Below are 16,643 nucleotides of genomic sequence, written 5' to 3' on the forward strand. Positions count from 1 at the left end.
AAGAAAGAGACACGAGCCTTATTTCCGTTTACACCAAGGCTTAGTCCTCACACAGATTGCTCCGGGTTAGCCAAAACTAGGGAGGTTCAAAGCAAATTAGGGTCTGTCTACATGGGGATACCCAGGAAAGTTAATCTGAATTAACAAAAGGTGTGAATGTAAAATGGATTAGCTGAAGTGCATTAATTTTGGGAGCAAATTAAACCTTTTAAGTGGATTAGTTTTGGAAGTGAATTAAGCATGTAAAGTGCATTAATTTTGGAAGTGAATTAAACTAAACCAAATGAAGCCCACTTATATTTGGAATGAGAGCGTCGCACAAGGGGTTTAATGGACTTCAGCTGATCCCCTTTCAAAATTCATTCAGATTAACACTGAGGGTCCCCATGTAGACAAACCCCTAGTCAAACTCTTAGATCGATTTGCAGCTCCATTTATCTTAACCCAGAAACTCTGAGGTCACACGGATTTAAGCCCATTTCCGGGTATCCACTCAGGACGGTGCCCGGTTCGAACAACTGGCACCTCTGGAAGGCGTGTGGCTGGGGAGCTAGTCTGGACTAAGGTAGGGTGTGAATGGGAGGCACTCACGCTATTCCGGATTAGCTCCGTGTGTGAATTTTCCTCTTTCCAGGGGCAGCTGTATCCCTTTGAAAGTGGATTCAGTTAAACTTGGAAAAAGACACAAACCGAATCCACATGGGGAGCTGGAGTGCTGTAGCTGTTTGGCTCAGATCCCCCATGTAGACAAGTTCAACCTTGGCTGGCTTCCGAAGTAGCTGGCTTGTCACTGGAGGAGCAGAAAGAGCTCCGTTGTGTGGGGGGCCGAGACATTCATGCTGAAAACACCGAAGTTGCAGGGAAACATTTTCCCCCTGGGGATAAGGCCTTGGGGTTGATATGGCACTGAGTTCACCCGGTTTGGTACTGAATTCGCCCAGTTTGGCACTGAATTTGCCTGGTTTGGTACTGAGTTCACCCGGTTTGGTACTGAATTTGCCCAGTTTGGTACTGAATTTGCCTGGTTTGGTACTGAATTCACCGGATTTGGTACTGAATTCACTGGGTTTAGAACTGAATTCACCTGGTTTGATACTGAATTTGCCTGGTTTGGTACTGAATTCACCGGATTTGGTACTGAATTCACTGGGTTTAGAACTGAATTCACCTGGTTTGATACTGAATTCGCCCAGTTTGGCACTGAGTTCACCCGGTTTGGTACTGAATTCGCCTGGCTTGGCACTGAATTTGCCTGGTTTAGTACCAAATTCACCGGATTTGGTACTGAATTCACTGGGTTTAGTACCGAATTCACCCGGTTTGGTACTGAATTTGCCTAGTTTGGCACTGAATTCGCCCAGTTTGGCACTGAGTTCACCCGGTTTGGTACTGAGTTCACTCAGTTTGGTACTGAATTCAGCTGGTTTGGTGCTGATTTAAGATGAAGCTGTTTCAGGCAGGTTTAATGCCAGAGAAGAGAGGTGTTCTCATTTAACTAGATTGCTTTAGAAACCTACTTTGGTAAATCAGTGCATTTCCCATGCAGCAGGTTTTGTACACAGTCAAAAGAATGCGTTTAACTGGCTTCAGGAGAACAATGCAAACCTCTCACAGTTATATGGATTTAGCTTGTCTACATGGGGACGTCCAGGCAAATTAATCCAAATTAACTAAAGGTGTGAATTTAGAGCGGATTAGTTAAAATTCTCGTGTGGATGCTGCTATTCAGAATTAAAGTGGACTTAATTCAGTTTAGTGGAATTCACTCTGGAAATGCCGACATGAGTTTCGAAATCAATGTACTTCACTTGGAGCAAGTCCCTTGCTGGGAACGGGGTTTGCTCTGGAGTGGGTCAGTCGCTCTTGAATTGACCTAGCCCGGGAGCTGCGACAGGTTTACGTTCCTAGGAGATTTAGGGGCTTTCGAAAATGTCCCAGTGGCGAGAGCAGCGAGGCTTGTGGTGCAGAGCTGGTGGTGTGTGAATGAGGCCAGGACCCAAACTGCCTTCCAACTCTTGGTGTAGATTTAACCCCTTAGCTCCCGGAGGGGCCAACCTTTAGCTCAGCTTTGACTAGAGAACTAAAGAAAAAACCGCAAAGTCCGAAACGCAGCTTGACCCAAAGGCCAAAGGCGGGAACCGGAGTCACTAGGAATCGCTTTGTCAGGGTAGAAGTTAGGAGAAGTAAAAACCAAAGATGTTCTGTTCACCACACGCAGCCCTGCTCCCTTTGCCTAAGGGACGGGGAAAGAATCGTAGTCGGGAGGCAGAAAAATAATGACAAAAATGCTAAAAAAAATAATTAAAAAAATCAACAAAAATACGTAAAACCTCCCAGGCGCCCCCAGTAACTTGCTGCGAGCGGCCCCGGCCCCTCCAAATCCAAAGCAGGAGGAGGATGGTGACGAGACCAGAAATGGGGATTTTTATCTCCTGGGGGGATCTGAGCGTCTCTTCTCCTGGCGGGGGGAGGGCTGAGCGCGGGAGTGAGCCGGGTACCTGTGTGGCTCTGTCCGTCTGTCTCTCGCCCCCTCCCCAACGACTCCGGCTTACGCTGGGGGGTGACGGGGCTCCCTCGTCCCCTCCTCCCTCCGCCCTGAGACCCAGAGCCCCCTCTCCCGGCCTCCCTTGCCCTCCCCCACCTCACAACTGTCTGCCCTGCCCCCTTCTCTCCCTCCCCTCTGCTCGCCCAGCCCGGCCCGTCTCAGTCTCCTGCCCCGGTGCTCTGCCCCCTCCCCAGAGAACAGGGCTCCCCCCAGCCCAGGGCCTGACATCAGGAACCCATGGTCCCTGGTTGGCGTGTGGAGAGGGGCTGGGAGCCAGGACTCCTGGGTTCTCCCCCTGGCTCTGGGAGTGCAATGGGGGCTGGTGGTTAGAGCAGGGGGCTGGGAGGCAGGACACCTGGGTTCTCCCCCTGGCTCTGGGAGGGGAGTGGGGGCTGGTGGTTAGAGCAGGGGGCTGGGAGGCAGGACACCTAGGTTCTCCCCCTGGCTCTGGGAGGAGAGTGGGTGTAGTGGTTAGAGCAGGGGGCTGGGAGCCAGGACTCCTGGGTTCTATCTTGCCCTGTGTGGTAGGGGGCTCTGCCTCTGCCGCGGGATTTGCTCTGGGTGCATCTGGGGCAGTTGCAGGGATCGCAGTGGGGTGAGTCTGGCTTCTCACCCCTTCCAGCACAGCTGGGGGGGCTGGAGCCTTGGGACAGAGGCCACATCGAGGCATCCCCTGCTGAACCCCCCAGTCCAGAGCGAGGTTCTCTCCCTCCCTCCATTCCCCCAATGTCTCTGTCCTGCTCACCCCAGCCCCCGAGCCTCCCGCCCCTCCCCCATCTCCATGGGTCCCTGCTTCCCTTTGCCACCCACTCCCGCCTCCTTGGTCTCCCCCTGCAGCTCCCCCCCAGCTCCTTCTGCCCCCGACCCCCCAGGAGCTAGCTTCCCTCTTGTGCTGTTCCTAGTCCCTCCCTGCCAGATCCCCACAGCCTGCTCCCCCACTCCCGCTCCCCTGCGCCTTCCCTCCTCGGGGGGGGGCAGTGGGGGCAGTGATGAGCTGCCAAATTTTTAACAACGGGTTCCCTCCTCCCTCCAAAATTTTAACAACGGGTTCCCTCCTTCCCCCCCCTCCGTGGGGGGGGGGCGTCGTGCCCCATCCAACCCCTCATGTTCCTTAACACACACACTCCGAGACCCGTGACCCATCCCCCCCTTCCCTGTCCCCTGACTGCCCCTTGCCGCCCCACCCAACCCCTCCTCTCATTCTCAATGGCCCCCCAGAACTCCTACCCCATACAACTACCCCTTCTCTCTGTCCCTGAGTGCCCCCACCACCTCATCCAACCCTGCTCTTTCCTGACTGCTCCCCGGGACCCTTGCCCCCATTCAATCCCCCTGTTCCCTGCCCTCTGACTGCCCTGACCCCTATCCACCCCCCCACAACCCACAACCCACAACCCTTACCACACTGCCTGGGGACCGGGTCCACTCTGCCAGGACCACGACCGGCGCCGCGGGGCCCGACTCCCCGGGCCGGCCCGGCACCGGGGCCCGACTCCCCGGGCCAGGCCGGCACCGGGCCCGGCCGCTCGGCCCGACTCCCCGGGCCGGGCCGGCACCGGGGCCCGGCCGCTCGGCCCGACTCCCCGGGCCGGCACCGGGGCCCGGCCGCTTGGCGGCAGCCGCGGGGCCCGACTCCCCGGGCCGGCGCTGGGCTGGAGGGAGCCACGGTCTGGGACCGGGAGCTGCTGAGCCAGCCGCACCTCCCCTCCCCCTCCGCGCCCCAGCTTACCTGCTGGCTGCCTCCATGCTGCTTGTTCAGGCTTCCCGCGAACATCTGATTCGCAGGAAGCAGGGGAGGGGGAGGAGAAGGGGGCAGAGCAGGAGAGGAGTGGGCGGGAACTTTTGTTAAATTTAGCAGCCCTTAACAACCGGTTCTAAAATGGCTGCTAAAATTTAACAACGGGTTCCCGCGAACCCGTGCGAACCCGCTGCAGCTCACCCCTGGGGTGCTGTCTGTGTGAGTCCAGCTCCCAGCTCGTTTCTTGTTCGTGGGTTTTTTGCTTCTTTTAATGACATTTTTGTAACTGAGTGTGTTGCCCACGGGGAAATAAAGAAATGTACAGAGCCTGGCTGCTGTCCGCCTGTCTGTGTGCGCCTCCTGCCCCCCGAAATACAGCTCCTTACAGAGCCTGGCTGCTGTCCGCCTGTCTGTGTGCGCCTCCTGCCCCCCGAAATACAGCCCCTTACAGAGCCTGGCTGCTGTCCGCCTGTCTGTGTGCGCCTCCTGCCCCCCGAAATACAGCCCCTTACAGAGCCTGGCTGCTGTCCGCCTGTCTGTGTGCGCCTCCTGCCCCCCGAAATACAGCCCCTTACAGAGCCTGGCTGCTGTCCGCCTGTCTGTGTGCGCCTCCTGCCCCCCGAAATACAGCTCCTTACAGAGCCCGGGGCGCGTCCATGTCTCTGGCTGCAAGGGGGTTCTGATTCTGTCTGGCACCGCCCCAGGCCAGGCCCCGAGCCCAGGTGTCTGGCACCACCCCAGGCCACGCCCCCGAGCCCAGGTGTCTGGCACTACCCCAGGCCACGCCCCCGAGAACAGGTGTCTGGCACCACCCCGGGCCACGCCCCCGAGAACAGGTGTCTGGCACCACCCCGGGCCAGGCCCCGAGCCCAGGTGTCTGGCACCACCCCAGGCCACGCCCCCGAGCCCAGGTGTCTGGCACCACCCCGGGCCACGCCCCCGAGCCCAGGTGCCTGTCTGCACCCCGGGCCACGCCCCCGAGCCCAGGTGCCTGTCTGCACCCCGGGCCACGCCCCCGAGCCCAGGTGCCTGTCTGCACCCCGGGCCACGCCCCCGAGCCCAGGTGCCTGTCTGCACCCCGGGCCACGCCCCCGAGCCCAGGTGTCTGTCTGCACCCCAGGCCACGCCCCCGAGCCCAGGTGCCTGTCTGCACCCCGGGCCACGCCCCCGAGCCCAGGTGTCTGGCTGCACCCCAGGCCACGCCCCCGAGCCCAGGTGTCTGTCTGCACCCCAGGCCACGCCCCCGAGAACAGGTGTCTGGCTGCACCCCAGGCCACGCCCCCGAGCCCAGGTGTCTGGCACCACCCCGGGCCACGCCCCCAAGAACAGGTGTCTGGCACCACCCCGGGCCACGCCCCCGAGCCCAGGTGTCTGGCACCACCCCGGGCCACGCCCCCGAGCCCAGGTGTCTGGCACCACCCCGGGCCACGCCCCCGAGCCCAGGTGTCTGGCACCACCCCGGGCCACGCCCCCGAGCCCAGGTGTCTGGCACCACCCCAGGCCAGGCCCCTGGGCTCCACCCCCCACTACCCCTGCCCCAAGGTTACAGGTCTCTATGCAGGTGCTGCCCCCTGCCCCAGGTCTCTGTCTTCTGTCACCCCCACACCCTGCCCCTCCCCCCCTGCCTGGGGCCCGAGGGCTCCGATCCCTGTGGGTTCCTGGGGGCAGGGCTTGAGCCCCTCTCTAGGAGCCACACCCACTGCCTCGGGTCAAGCTCCGCCCCCCTCCCCTGGCCTGGGGGGGGGAGGGGCACGCATGGACTAGCCCCTCCCCCATGCCCAGCCGGCGGGGGGCTTCAAAGCACACCAGCAGCACTTCCCCGCTGGGGAGAGAACCCAGGAGTCCGGGCTCCCAGCGCCCCCCACTCCCCTCCCAGAGCCGGGAGAGAACCCAGGAGTCCGGGCTCCCAGCCCCCACTCCCCTCCCAGAGCCGGGAGAGAACCCAGGAGTCCGGGCTCCCAGCCCCCACTCCCCTCCCAGAGCCGGGAGAGAACCCAGGAGTCCGGGCTCCCAGCCCCCACTCCCCTCCCAGAGCCGGGAGAGAACCCAGGAGTCCGGGCGCAAGTCCCTGGCTCGGGAACACGGGGCCCCCTGGTGGCTGAGTGGGAAAGGCGGGGGGGGGTGAGGGTGCTGAGGAGACCCGCCCCCTTCCTATCACTGCATCGGGGCTTTTCTCCTCCCCCCCATGGAAACAGGGCGAGTTATTGCTGTATTTTCCAACCCCCCTCCGGCCCCTCATTGGTTCGATCCAATCCCCCTCTGCCCGCTTCACATTGGTTTGACCCAACGGGCTCTTTCTCTCTCTTGCCAACATGGCGGAGCAGCCTCGCTTTGACTCGGGTCCAACGTCATTGCGAAACCTCCCTATGCGGGTCCCCGCGGGAGTGGGCGGTGCCTGCGGGCCGAGCGCGTTGATTGGCTGGGCGCTAAGTAACGCGCCTCGCGATTGGCCGGCAGCGCTGGGCCAATGGACAGGCGGCTTGTTCCGGGGCTGACAGCGAGAGAGCGAGAGCGAGCGGGGCCTGCCAGGAGGTGAGACGGGGCCGCGGGGGGAGGGGCAGCGCGTGACCTCGCCCCCCCCCGCGTGGACCCGGAGCCCCCGCGTGGGGGCGGGGCCGTGGGGGTCAGATTCCCCCCCCCCCGTGAGCGTGAGACGGGGCAGGAGCCTCGGGGGGATCCGCAGCCCGGGACCCCCCCGCGTGTCACCCCCCCCGCGTGTCACCCCCCCCGCGTGTCACCCCCGCGTGTCACCCCCCCCGGAGCCCCCCCCGCGTGTCACCCCCCCCGCGTGTCACCCCCCCCGGAGCCCCCCCCGCGTGTCACTCCCCCCGGAACCCCCCCCGCGTGTCACCCCCCCGCGTGTCACCCCCGCGTGTCACCCCCCCGTGTGTCACCCCCCCCATGGAGTCTCCCCGGGACCCCCCGCGTGTCTCCCCCCCGCGTGTCACCCCCCCACGGAGCCCCCCAGGGTCCCTCCGATGTGTCATCCCCCCACAAAGCCCCCCGTGTGCCCCCCCCACGGAGCCCCCTGGCAGTCACCCCCCCCTGTGTCACCCCCCCCACGGACCCCCGCATGTGTCACCCCCCCGGAGCCCCCATCTCTGACCCCGTCTCTCCCCCCCCGGCAGGTGAGGCCCCCCCGCCCCGGCATGGCGGAGCCGGCGGAGGAGACGCTGCTGTACGTGGAGCATCGCTACGTGTGCTCGGAGTGCAGCCAGCTCTACGGCTCCCTGGAGGAGGCGCTGCTGCACCAGCAGAGCCACCTGGGCCCGGAGCAGCACTACGAGGTGGTGGGGCTGGCGGGCGAGGCCGAGGCCGGGCTGTACCAGGCGCTGGCCGTGCAGGAGAGCAGCCAGTACCAGTGCCTGGAGTGCGGGCAGCTGCTGCTCTCCCCGGCCGAGCTGCTGGAGCACCAGGAGCTGCACCTCAAGCGCCTGAGCCAGGAGCCGGAGGCGCCCGCCAAGCTGCCGGCCTCCAGCCAGATCCACTACGAGTGCGTGGAGTGCAAGGCCCTCTTCCTCAGCCAGGAGGTGTGGCTGGCTCACCGGCAGGCCCACCGCGCCCCCCCGGAGCCCCCCGGAGCCGAGGCAGGAGCCGCCGGCCAGAGCCAGGCGCTGGTGGACCTGGAGCACTCCTACCGCAAGCCGGAGGAGGCGGCGGCGGCGGCAGGGGGGGACGGCTGCGCGGTGCAGCTGCTGCTCTATGAGTGCGGCGAGTGCTTGCAGCTCTTCCAGACGCCCAAGGACTTCCTGGAGCACCAGGCCACGCACCTGGGCGCTGCGCCCGCCGGGGAGCTGGCAGAGCCGCCCGCCTGCCCGGCGGAGCCCCCGCAAGCGGCGCCGGCGGGCGTGCTGAACGGAGCCGCGCCCGCCCCCTCGGAGCCCAGCATCACCGCCAGCGACCACAGCTACGAGCTGAAGAATGGGCCTGAGGAGGCGGCGGCGGCCGCGCCGCGCCGGCCCAAGCGGGGCGGCCAGGAGCCCTGGTGCGCCGAGTGCCAGCAGCCCTTCCCCTCGGCACACCAGCTCCAGCTGCACCTGCAGTGCCACCGGCAGGGCGCCTTCCAGTGCCCGCTCTGCAGCAAGGTGCTGCCCACTCCGCTGGCCCTGCGGCAGCACCGGAGCGAGCACAGCGGCGAGTCGCGCTACCTGTGCTTGGACTGCGGCCTGGCCTTCGACACCGAGGCCGTGCTGCTGGCCCACCGGCGCGGCCACTCCCCCAACCCCCTGCACCGCTGCGCCTGCGGCAAGGCCTTCCTCAACATGACCAAGTTCCTCTACCACCGCCGCTCCCACGGCCCCCTGCCGCCGCCCCCGCCGGAGCCGCCCCTGCCCGCCCCGCCGGAGCCCCCGCCCGCCCCGCCGGCGCCCAAGAAGCCAGACGACGTTGTGCCGCTGGCCATCATCTACTCGGTGGAGAACGCGGAGGCCAACGGGCCCAGCTTCCGCTGCCTGATGTGCAGCAAGGTCTTCTCCAAGCACCTGCAGCTGGTGCGGCACCAGCGCTTCGTGCACAAGCTGGAGCGGCGCCACAAGTGCCAGACCTGCGGCAAAATGTTCAAGAAGAAGTCGCACGTCCGCAACCACCTGCTGACCCACACGGGCGAGCGCCCCTTCCACTGCAAGGAGTGCGGCAAGAGCTTCAACTCCCAGGCCAACCTGCTGCGCCACCGGCTGACCCACACGGGCGAGCGCCCCTACCGCTGCGAGATCTGCCAGAAGGCCTTCACCCAGTCCTCCACCCTGCAGCAGCACCTCTTCGTGCACAGCCGCCACTACCCCTACAAGTGCCAGGAGTGCGGCATCAACTTCCACCGGCCCTACCGCCTGCTCATGCACCGCTACCACCACACGGGCGAGTACCCCTACAAGTGCCAGGAGTGCGGGCGCTCCTTCCTGCTCCGGCGCCTGCTGGACGTGCACCAGCTGAGCCACGCCGGGCGGGAGCCCCAGGTCTGCGCCGGCTGCGGCGCTGCCTTCGTCACGGCCCTGCAGCTCCGCGAGCACAAGTGCGGCAAGGTGAGCCGGCGCTTCGAGTGCCCCACCTGCGGGAAGAAGGTCAGCTCGGCCGCCCGGCTCCGCGCCCACGAGCTGCTCCACGACGGGGGGGCCGCGGCCTCCCCGGAGGAGGAGGTCCCCGCCCCGCCGCCGCCGCCCCCCCCGCCCCGCCGCCCCGCCTGCCCCAAGAGCTTCGAATGCGCCGACTGCAAGAAGCTGTTCAGCACTGAGACCTCGCTGCAGGTTCACCGGCGCATCCACACCGGGGAGCGGCCCTACCCCTGCCCGGACTGCGGCAAGGCCTTCCGCCAGTCCACCCACCTCAAGGACCACCGGCGGCTGCACACCGGCGAGAAGCCCTTCAAATGCGAGGAGTGCGGCAAGGCCTTCACCATCGCCGTGCGGCTGGCCGAGCACCGGCGCATCCACACGGGCGAGCGCCCCTACCACTGCGCCGACTGCGGCAAGGCCTATCGCTCCTTCTCCAACCTGTGGAAACACCGCAAGCTGCACCAGCAGCAGCGCCTGCAGAACGAGCAGGAGGCCCTGGCCGAAGCCGCCGCCGCGGCCGCCATGGCAGCCGCCGCTGCCCCGGACTACGGCAACACCCTGACCATCATGGAGACGATCGAGATCTACCCCGCTGTGGCCACCGAGCCCGAGGGCGCCCCGGGCGGTCGCCTGGAGAACGTTCAGCTGGGAGGGGTCTGAGCCGGGAGAAGGGGCCACGGCGTGGACAGAGCCTCCCCCCCACACACAGCTCGTGCCGGAGCTCTTGGCTGGTGGCCACACAGCTTCTGTTCTAGCCGTGGCTGGGTCACACATGGCAACAGCTGCTTCTCCAGCTCCCCCTGGTGGCCACGTCCCTGTGCCCGGGGCCACATGGTTCCTCCTGGCCACGGCGCTGCCCCCCTCTGGCTCCTCCTGGTGGCCACGTCCCTGTGCCCGGGGCCACGCGGCTCCTCCTGGCCACGGCGCTCCCCCCCCGGCTCCCCCTGGTGGCCACGTCCCTGTGCCCGGGGCCACGCGGCTCCTTCTGGCCACGGCGCTGCCCCCCCCAGCTCCCCCTGGTGGCCACGGCCTGGGGCCACGCGGCTCCTTCTGGCCACGGCGCTGCCCCCTCTGGCTCCCCCTCGTGGCCACGTCCCTGTGCCCGGGGCCACGCGGCTCCTCCTGGCCACGGCGGTGCGCCCCCCCCTGCTCCCCCTGGTGGCCACCTCCCTGTGCCCGGGGCCACGCGGCTCCTCCTGGCCACGGCGCTGCCCCCCCGGCTCCCCCTGGTGGCCACGGCCTGGGGCCACGCGGCTCCTTCTGGCCACGGCGCTGCCCCCTCTGGCTCCCCCTCGTGGCCACGGCCTGGGGCCACGCGGCTCCTGGCCACGGCGCTCCCCCCCCCAGTTCCTCCTCGTGGCCACTCGTCACCAGGGCAATTCCATTTGCTTCTCTGGCTGCCGCTGGGGGCCGCATCCCCGCTGCCACGTGGCTGCCGCTCCAGGAACCCCCCCCCCTGAACCCGGCCCCATCCCCCCTGCCCCCGAGTAGCTCACTTTTCTATTGACCCCCCAGCCAGCCACCCCCCCCACGTAAATAACAGCCCCCCCGACTTTTGCTAACTGGACCCCTCCCTGGGGGGGCGTTTTGGTATCCGTGTTACAATTAAACATGAGTGAACAATCAGCCTGGAGTGACTGGTCCTGGGGCAGGATGGGCTAGAAAACACTCCACGGTGCTGAGCTGGGGGCCCACGGGCAGGTGGGGGGTGGGGGGGTAGGGGCTCGGTGGGGCCGTTAGAGGGTCGGGGGGTGTCCTGGGGGGCTGGAGCTGAGGGGCCCAAGGGCAGGTGGGGGGTAGGGGCTCGGTGGGGCCGTTAGAGGGTCGGGGGTGTCCTGGGGTTCCAATGGGGGGTCCATTAGCAAGGCCCTGTCCTGTTGGACTGAACCCCTCCCCCATGCTGGGGGGCGGGAGAAGGGGGGGATGTCGCCCTGTGAGGGGGCTTGGGGGGGCGGGATTCCTGAGGTACAGCCGGTAACGGGGGTGCGGCTGCGCCCCCGTAACGCTCCCCCCGGGGGGCTCCCACACAGCAAACCCCTCCGGGCGCTGCCGGCGCAGCCCCCCCCAGCCACTCCCGAATCTCCCAGAGACGGGGGCCCCCGAGCGAGGAGACGCCCCCAGGCCTTCGGCCGGGCGCCGCCGCAGGTTCAGCCCCCCCAGACCGGGGGGTCCCGGGCAGGATTTGGATGGAGCCGGGGAGGAGAGAGGCCCACGCGTGAGGCCGCTGTCCCGGTTCCAGCCCCGCGGCCGAGGGGCCTGCCAAACACTAGCCTGGGGCTGTCCTGGGGGGGGGGGCTGTCCTGAGTCCCAGAGCTGAGCAATCCCCCCCCCCCGCTGCTGAGTGGCCGCGGGTCCCCCCCGCCACGGAGCCGCTCGCACACGCGCGACCCCCAGCCAACGGGCCCAGCCCCTCCTGCCCTGTCGCCTCGGGGGGCCGGGTCTCCCCGGTGTCTGCCTGTCCCCCCCACACCCTCCCTCCTTTGGCAGCAGGTGGGGCTGTTCCAGGCTGGCCGGTGGGGGGGGACTGGTTCATTCCCTACCTGCTTCCCTGCCCCCCACCTGTGCTGTGTCCCTTCTCCGTTCCCCACCTGGACAGGAGCATGGGGGGGGGGGGTGAGTGTCCTGGCAGGGGGCCATTTCCTGGGCCTGGGAGGGATCTTGTACAGTGGGGCTCCCCCCCCACGCTGCACACGCCTCCTGTGATGACACAACAGCCGCTGCCCAGCTGTCACCATCTCACAGGCTGACAACCCGCGGTGACACAACACCCTGACACTCTGCGATATCCACTGATGCGTCACACTGCAGCTAACACACCCTGTGCTGACAACACCCGCTGCCCAGCTGTCACCATCTCACAGGCTGACAACCTGCGGTGACACAACACCCTGACACTCTGCGATATCCACTGATGCGTCACACTGCAGCTAACACACCCTGTGGTGACAACACCCGCTGCCCAGCTGTCACCATCTCACAGGCTGACAACCCGCGGTGACACAACACCCTGACACTCTGCGATATCCACTGATGCGTCACACTGCAGCTAACACACCCTGTGGTGACAACACCCGCTGCCCAGCTGTCATCATCTCACAGGCTGACAACCTGCGGTGACACAACATCCTGACGCTCTGTGATATCCACTGATGCGTCACACTGCAGCTAACACACCCTGTGGTGACAACACCCGCTGCCCAGCTGTCACCATCTCACAGGCTGACAACCCGCGGTGACACAACACCCTGACGCTCTGATATCCACTGATGCGTCACACTGCAGCTAACACACCGTCTGGTAACAACAGCTGCCGCCCAGCTGTCACTAACCATCTTGCACACTGATGTAACCAGCAGTGACACAACACCCTCATTCAGCAGCAGTGTGATGTCAGTGGATGTTTAACACACCCCACATTGACAACACCCGCTGCCCAGCTGTCACTAACCATCTCACGTGGTGACACAACCCTCGGAGATACAACACCCGCCGCCCAGCTGTCATCATCTTTCCCACTGACTCCCCCGCGGCAACACCTGCCCTGCCCCCCGGGCGTTCCCCAGGCTCTCTCTGCCCGTGTGGGCACCGAACCGGGGGGCCGAGGGCTTGGTGGGGGAGCAGCCGAAGGTCTGATGCTCCCAGGGCTGCCGGCCGCACTCTGACGGGGGCTGAGGTGTGGCCGCAGGCCAAGGGGTGGCTGGGTGGAGGGACCTGCCCCAGCTCCGCCCGTGTTAGTTCAGGGGCCTGGCTCCATGTGCCCCTCACCACCCAGCCACATGCTGACCTGCACGGCTAGTGGCGGGGCACATGTGTGTGCCAGCACTGTGTCTGCTCTTACACACTTACCCATATCCCCACCTCTCGTTCACTGATAGCTGCCCCCTTCCCCGGCCAGCTGCAAGTCTGCTAGTGCAGTACACACCCACATGTGCACACAGCCCATTGCACATGCACTAGTGCAATTGCACACCCTCAGTCTGCTGCACACTTGCTGGTGCAATGCATACAGACCTGGCCTGCTGCATATGCTAGTGCAATGTGTGCACACTCAGCCTGCTGCACACACATTGTGCACTGCACAACTCTACAGTCTGCTGGACACATACTAGTGCAACATTGTCACAGGGTCCCCGGGCGCTGCTCTGGAGCTGCTCCCACCAAGCCAGGCAGGACTCTGGGGAGCCTCCTCTCCCTCGGAGCAGCCTGTCTGCAGGGCAAGAAGCTCCCCCGGCTTCACCTCCTGGGTCTCTCCTGGGAGCATTCAGCATCCTCTGCCCCTCCGTGCGCTTCCCACAGCGAGTCCGCCCAGGTGGGGTCCTGGGGGGCCACAGGGTCCTGCCCCCCACGGCGCAGGCAGACGTGACTCTCAGCCAGCCAGTGACACAGAGGTTTATTCGATGACAGGAACAGGGGCTAACACAGAGCTTGTAGGTACCGCGAGCCGGACCCCTCGGCCGGGTCCATTCTGGGGGGCAGTGAGCCAGACCCCCACGTCTGCACTTCACTCCTCGTCCCCAGCCAGCTCCAGACTGACCCCCCCAGCCCCCCCTCCTCTGCTCAGCCCCTTTCCTGGGCCAGGAGGCCACCTGACCCCTTTGTCTCCAACACCTTCAGCCGGCACCTTTGCAGAGGAGGGGCCCAGGCCATCAGTTGCTAGGAGACAGTGTCAGGCATTTAGGTGCACTGGCCCCTTCCTCTGCAGCAATCACACCCCCTGATCCCACCACCTAGATATTAAGAACTGCAGAGGGGACACTGAGGCACCAACACCGTATTCAGAGCAAACATTCAGAACATTCCCAGCTCGTCACATCTCTCCCCCTTCGAGACCGAACTGAGCGGGGTCACTCCAGCCAGTGCCCTGGGGCAGTTCGAACCCACGTTCCCAGGGACGCCCCAGCATCTCTCCCCTTCCTTGGGGTGAGTTACCCCAGGACAGGCCAGTCTCGCGCCCTCCCTCAGGCCGGGGGTGCTCGGTGGCGCTCGCAGGCCGCATGTGGGAAGGTTTGTGCAGCCCGAGGCCTTTTGCCAGCCCAATACCCCTGGGGTTCAACCTGGGACGGGGGCTTCTCCCAGCACCCTGGGCTGCGATTCGGGCTCCCTTGGTTAAGAGCCTCCATCTTGGCCTTGGCCAGCGCTGGGCTTGGGCAGCCGCGTCCCACCTTGTGCCCAGATACACCCCCTCTGCCGCCCCCACCTTGCACTGTCCAGCTGTTACCGTCAGTCCCACCTCCTTGGGGCAGCCCAGCCCCCCCTTCACCTGGGCCACCTGTTATCAGTGTCTGCCAGGGCCAGGTTCTCCATCCCCCTCGGCTTGTCTGGACTCTCCCCAGGCCTAGGCATGGGGTTGGCATCGGACACCGCGAGGGCTTTAAGCTTCCGATGGTCCCCACAGAACCAGCTCATCCCATCTCCCTTGGGGGCCAGCCCCACGGGTAAGGCCCATGGGCTGTTGAACGGCTGGATTCCATCTAAAGCCAGCAGGTCCCTGACCTCTCTCCAGGCTCTGGGCTGCTTCCCCAGTGACTCTGAACGGGGAACACCTGATGGGGAGATTGGCTCCCACCTCAGGGAAGAGATCCCCAGGGGGTCTCCCCCCTTCTCCTCCCAATCCTCCCCTTCCAGGTCCAGGGGTCCCCTCACTCTCCTCCCATCCAGCAGCTCGAGCGGGAAGAACCCTGTGGATTCCTGGGGCACCACCAGCTGCCTCCCGATCCCCCCAGTTCTGCTTCCCCTTGGGGAGCCCATTCCCGGTACAGGGATCCCTTCCCCGCAGGACTCTGTCCCTGCAGCCGTCCCCAAGGGGGTTTGCAGCGCTGGGGCCAGCAAGTTCCCTGAGCTTCTCCAAGGAGGGATCCCTCCGCAGCTCGGTCTGGGATCCAGCTGCTGGGGCAGGGAGTGGGACCTGCCCCCTCTCGCTGGCTGGGCCTGGGGTCACAGCCCCCCTGAGCCCTGTCCCTGGTAGCTCCCTCCCTGCTGTGTAACCACTTCCCAGCAGCACACCTGGACCAGGCAAACCTGGTTGGCAGCCGACCTGCCCTGCCTGGGGGTCCCCCCACTCAGCTGGGGTCTCAGCTCCCCCCGTGCTCAGCGCTGCCCTGGCTGTCCCAGTGGGGGCAGGCAGCGAGCTCTCTGCCCTGGTCACAGCATCAGAGCCAGCGTGAGCCCCTCCCCGGTGTGCAGGGGGGCGGGGAGCATCTCTCCCTCCCCCTCAGCCCCAGGGGGCTGGTTACAGGCAGGCAGGTATCCTGAGCCCAGCAGCCCCTCCCCCCTGCCAGCCAGGTCATTCGCATTGGGTGCTGGCTGGTGAGTCTTGGGTGCTGGGTGCTGGCTGGTGAGTCTTGCCCACATGCTCAGGGTTTAGCTGATCGCCATATTTGGGGTCGGGAAGGAATTTTCCTCCAGGGCAGATTGGCCGAGGCCCTGCGGGTTTTTCACCTTCCTCTGCAGCGTGGGGCATGGGTCACTTGCTGGAGGATTCTCTGCACCTTGAGGGCTTCAAACCGCAATTTGGGGACTTCAGTAACTCAGACATAGGTCAGGGGTTTGTTACAGGAGTGGGTGGGTGGGATTCTGGGGCCTGCGCTGTGCAGGGGGTCAGACTAGATGATCATAATGGTCCCTTCTGACCTTAAAGTCTATGAGTCTATGAGTCTATTTTCACTGACCATTTCCATCCCAGCCAATTGGTTCCCTGGATTTGAATTCAAACCCTCGGCCGTTACCGGAGCAGGGCCTGGATCCTGTCCCAGAGACCCAGTCACCCCCCAGCAGGGCCTCCCAGCCGATATCCTGGAGAACCCCAACGACCAGCCAGCCCGACCCCTCCTGGGGCTGCACAGGGAGCCGGGCCATAGGCAGGGCGAGGGGCTTCACCCCGGGGACCTTCACCCAGGTCCCACAGCCCCTCAGCATCTGCGGCTGCACCACCCCAGTTCTCTCTGTCCCAGGGTCTCGCCACCCCAGGCGTGTTTCCCCACTGACCCCGGGCAGCCCCCTATGTCTCCCCGCTCCACCATCGCCAGTCCAGGCTGCTGCTGCTTCTCCTGCAGCTTTTCCTCGGGCTCTTGCTCTCTCTCACGGCCTCTCGCTCTCTCGGGCTCTGCTCCAGTCCCATCCGGCCCCGATCCGCTGATGGGGAACCCGATCGTGAAGACCCTCGTCTGGTTGGGGACCAGACTCTCGGGGATGCCTGGCTGCTGCTCCAGCTGCTCCCAGATCCTCTTGTAGCCCCATCTGGGTCAGGAATCTGCTCCTCAGAGCGGTTCTCCTCCTCCAACTGCACGATTAACTGGGCCTGGGTGAACTTCCC

The 16,643-nt window shown here is 65.0% G+C and overlaps 1 protein-coding gene across 1 annotated transcript; it reads left to right on the forward strand.

The window, feature by feature from the left end:
* Positions 1 to 6,532: 6,532 nt before the first annotated feature.
* LOC123351593 (zinc finger protein 574-like) lies at positions 6,533 to 11,014 on the forward strand. Its single transcript, XM_044991052.1, has 2 exons — positions 6,533 to 6,815; positions 7,412 to 11,014. The coding sequence occupies exon 2, from the start codon at positions 7,433 to 7,435 to the stop codon at positions 9,989 to 9,991; it is 2,559 nt and encodes an 852-aa protein (XP_044846987.1). The 5' UTR covers positions 6,533 to 6,815; positions 7,412 to 7,432; the 3' UTR covers positions 9,992 to 11,014.
* Positions 11,015 to 16,643: the final 5,629 nt, after the last annotated feature.

This window comes from Mauremys mutica, chromosome 17 (assembly GCF_020497125.1).
Source record: "Mauremys mutica isolate MM-2020 ecotype Southern chromosome 17, ASM2049712v1, whole genome shotgun sequence".
NCBI classification, from domain to species: domain Eukaryota; kingdom Metazoa; phylum Chordata; order Testudines; family Geoemydidae; genus Mauremys; species Mauremys mutica.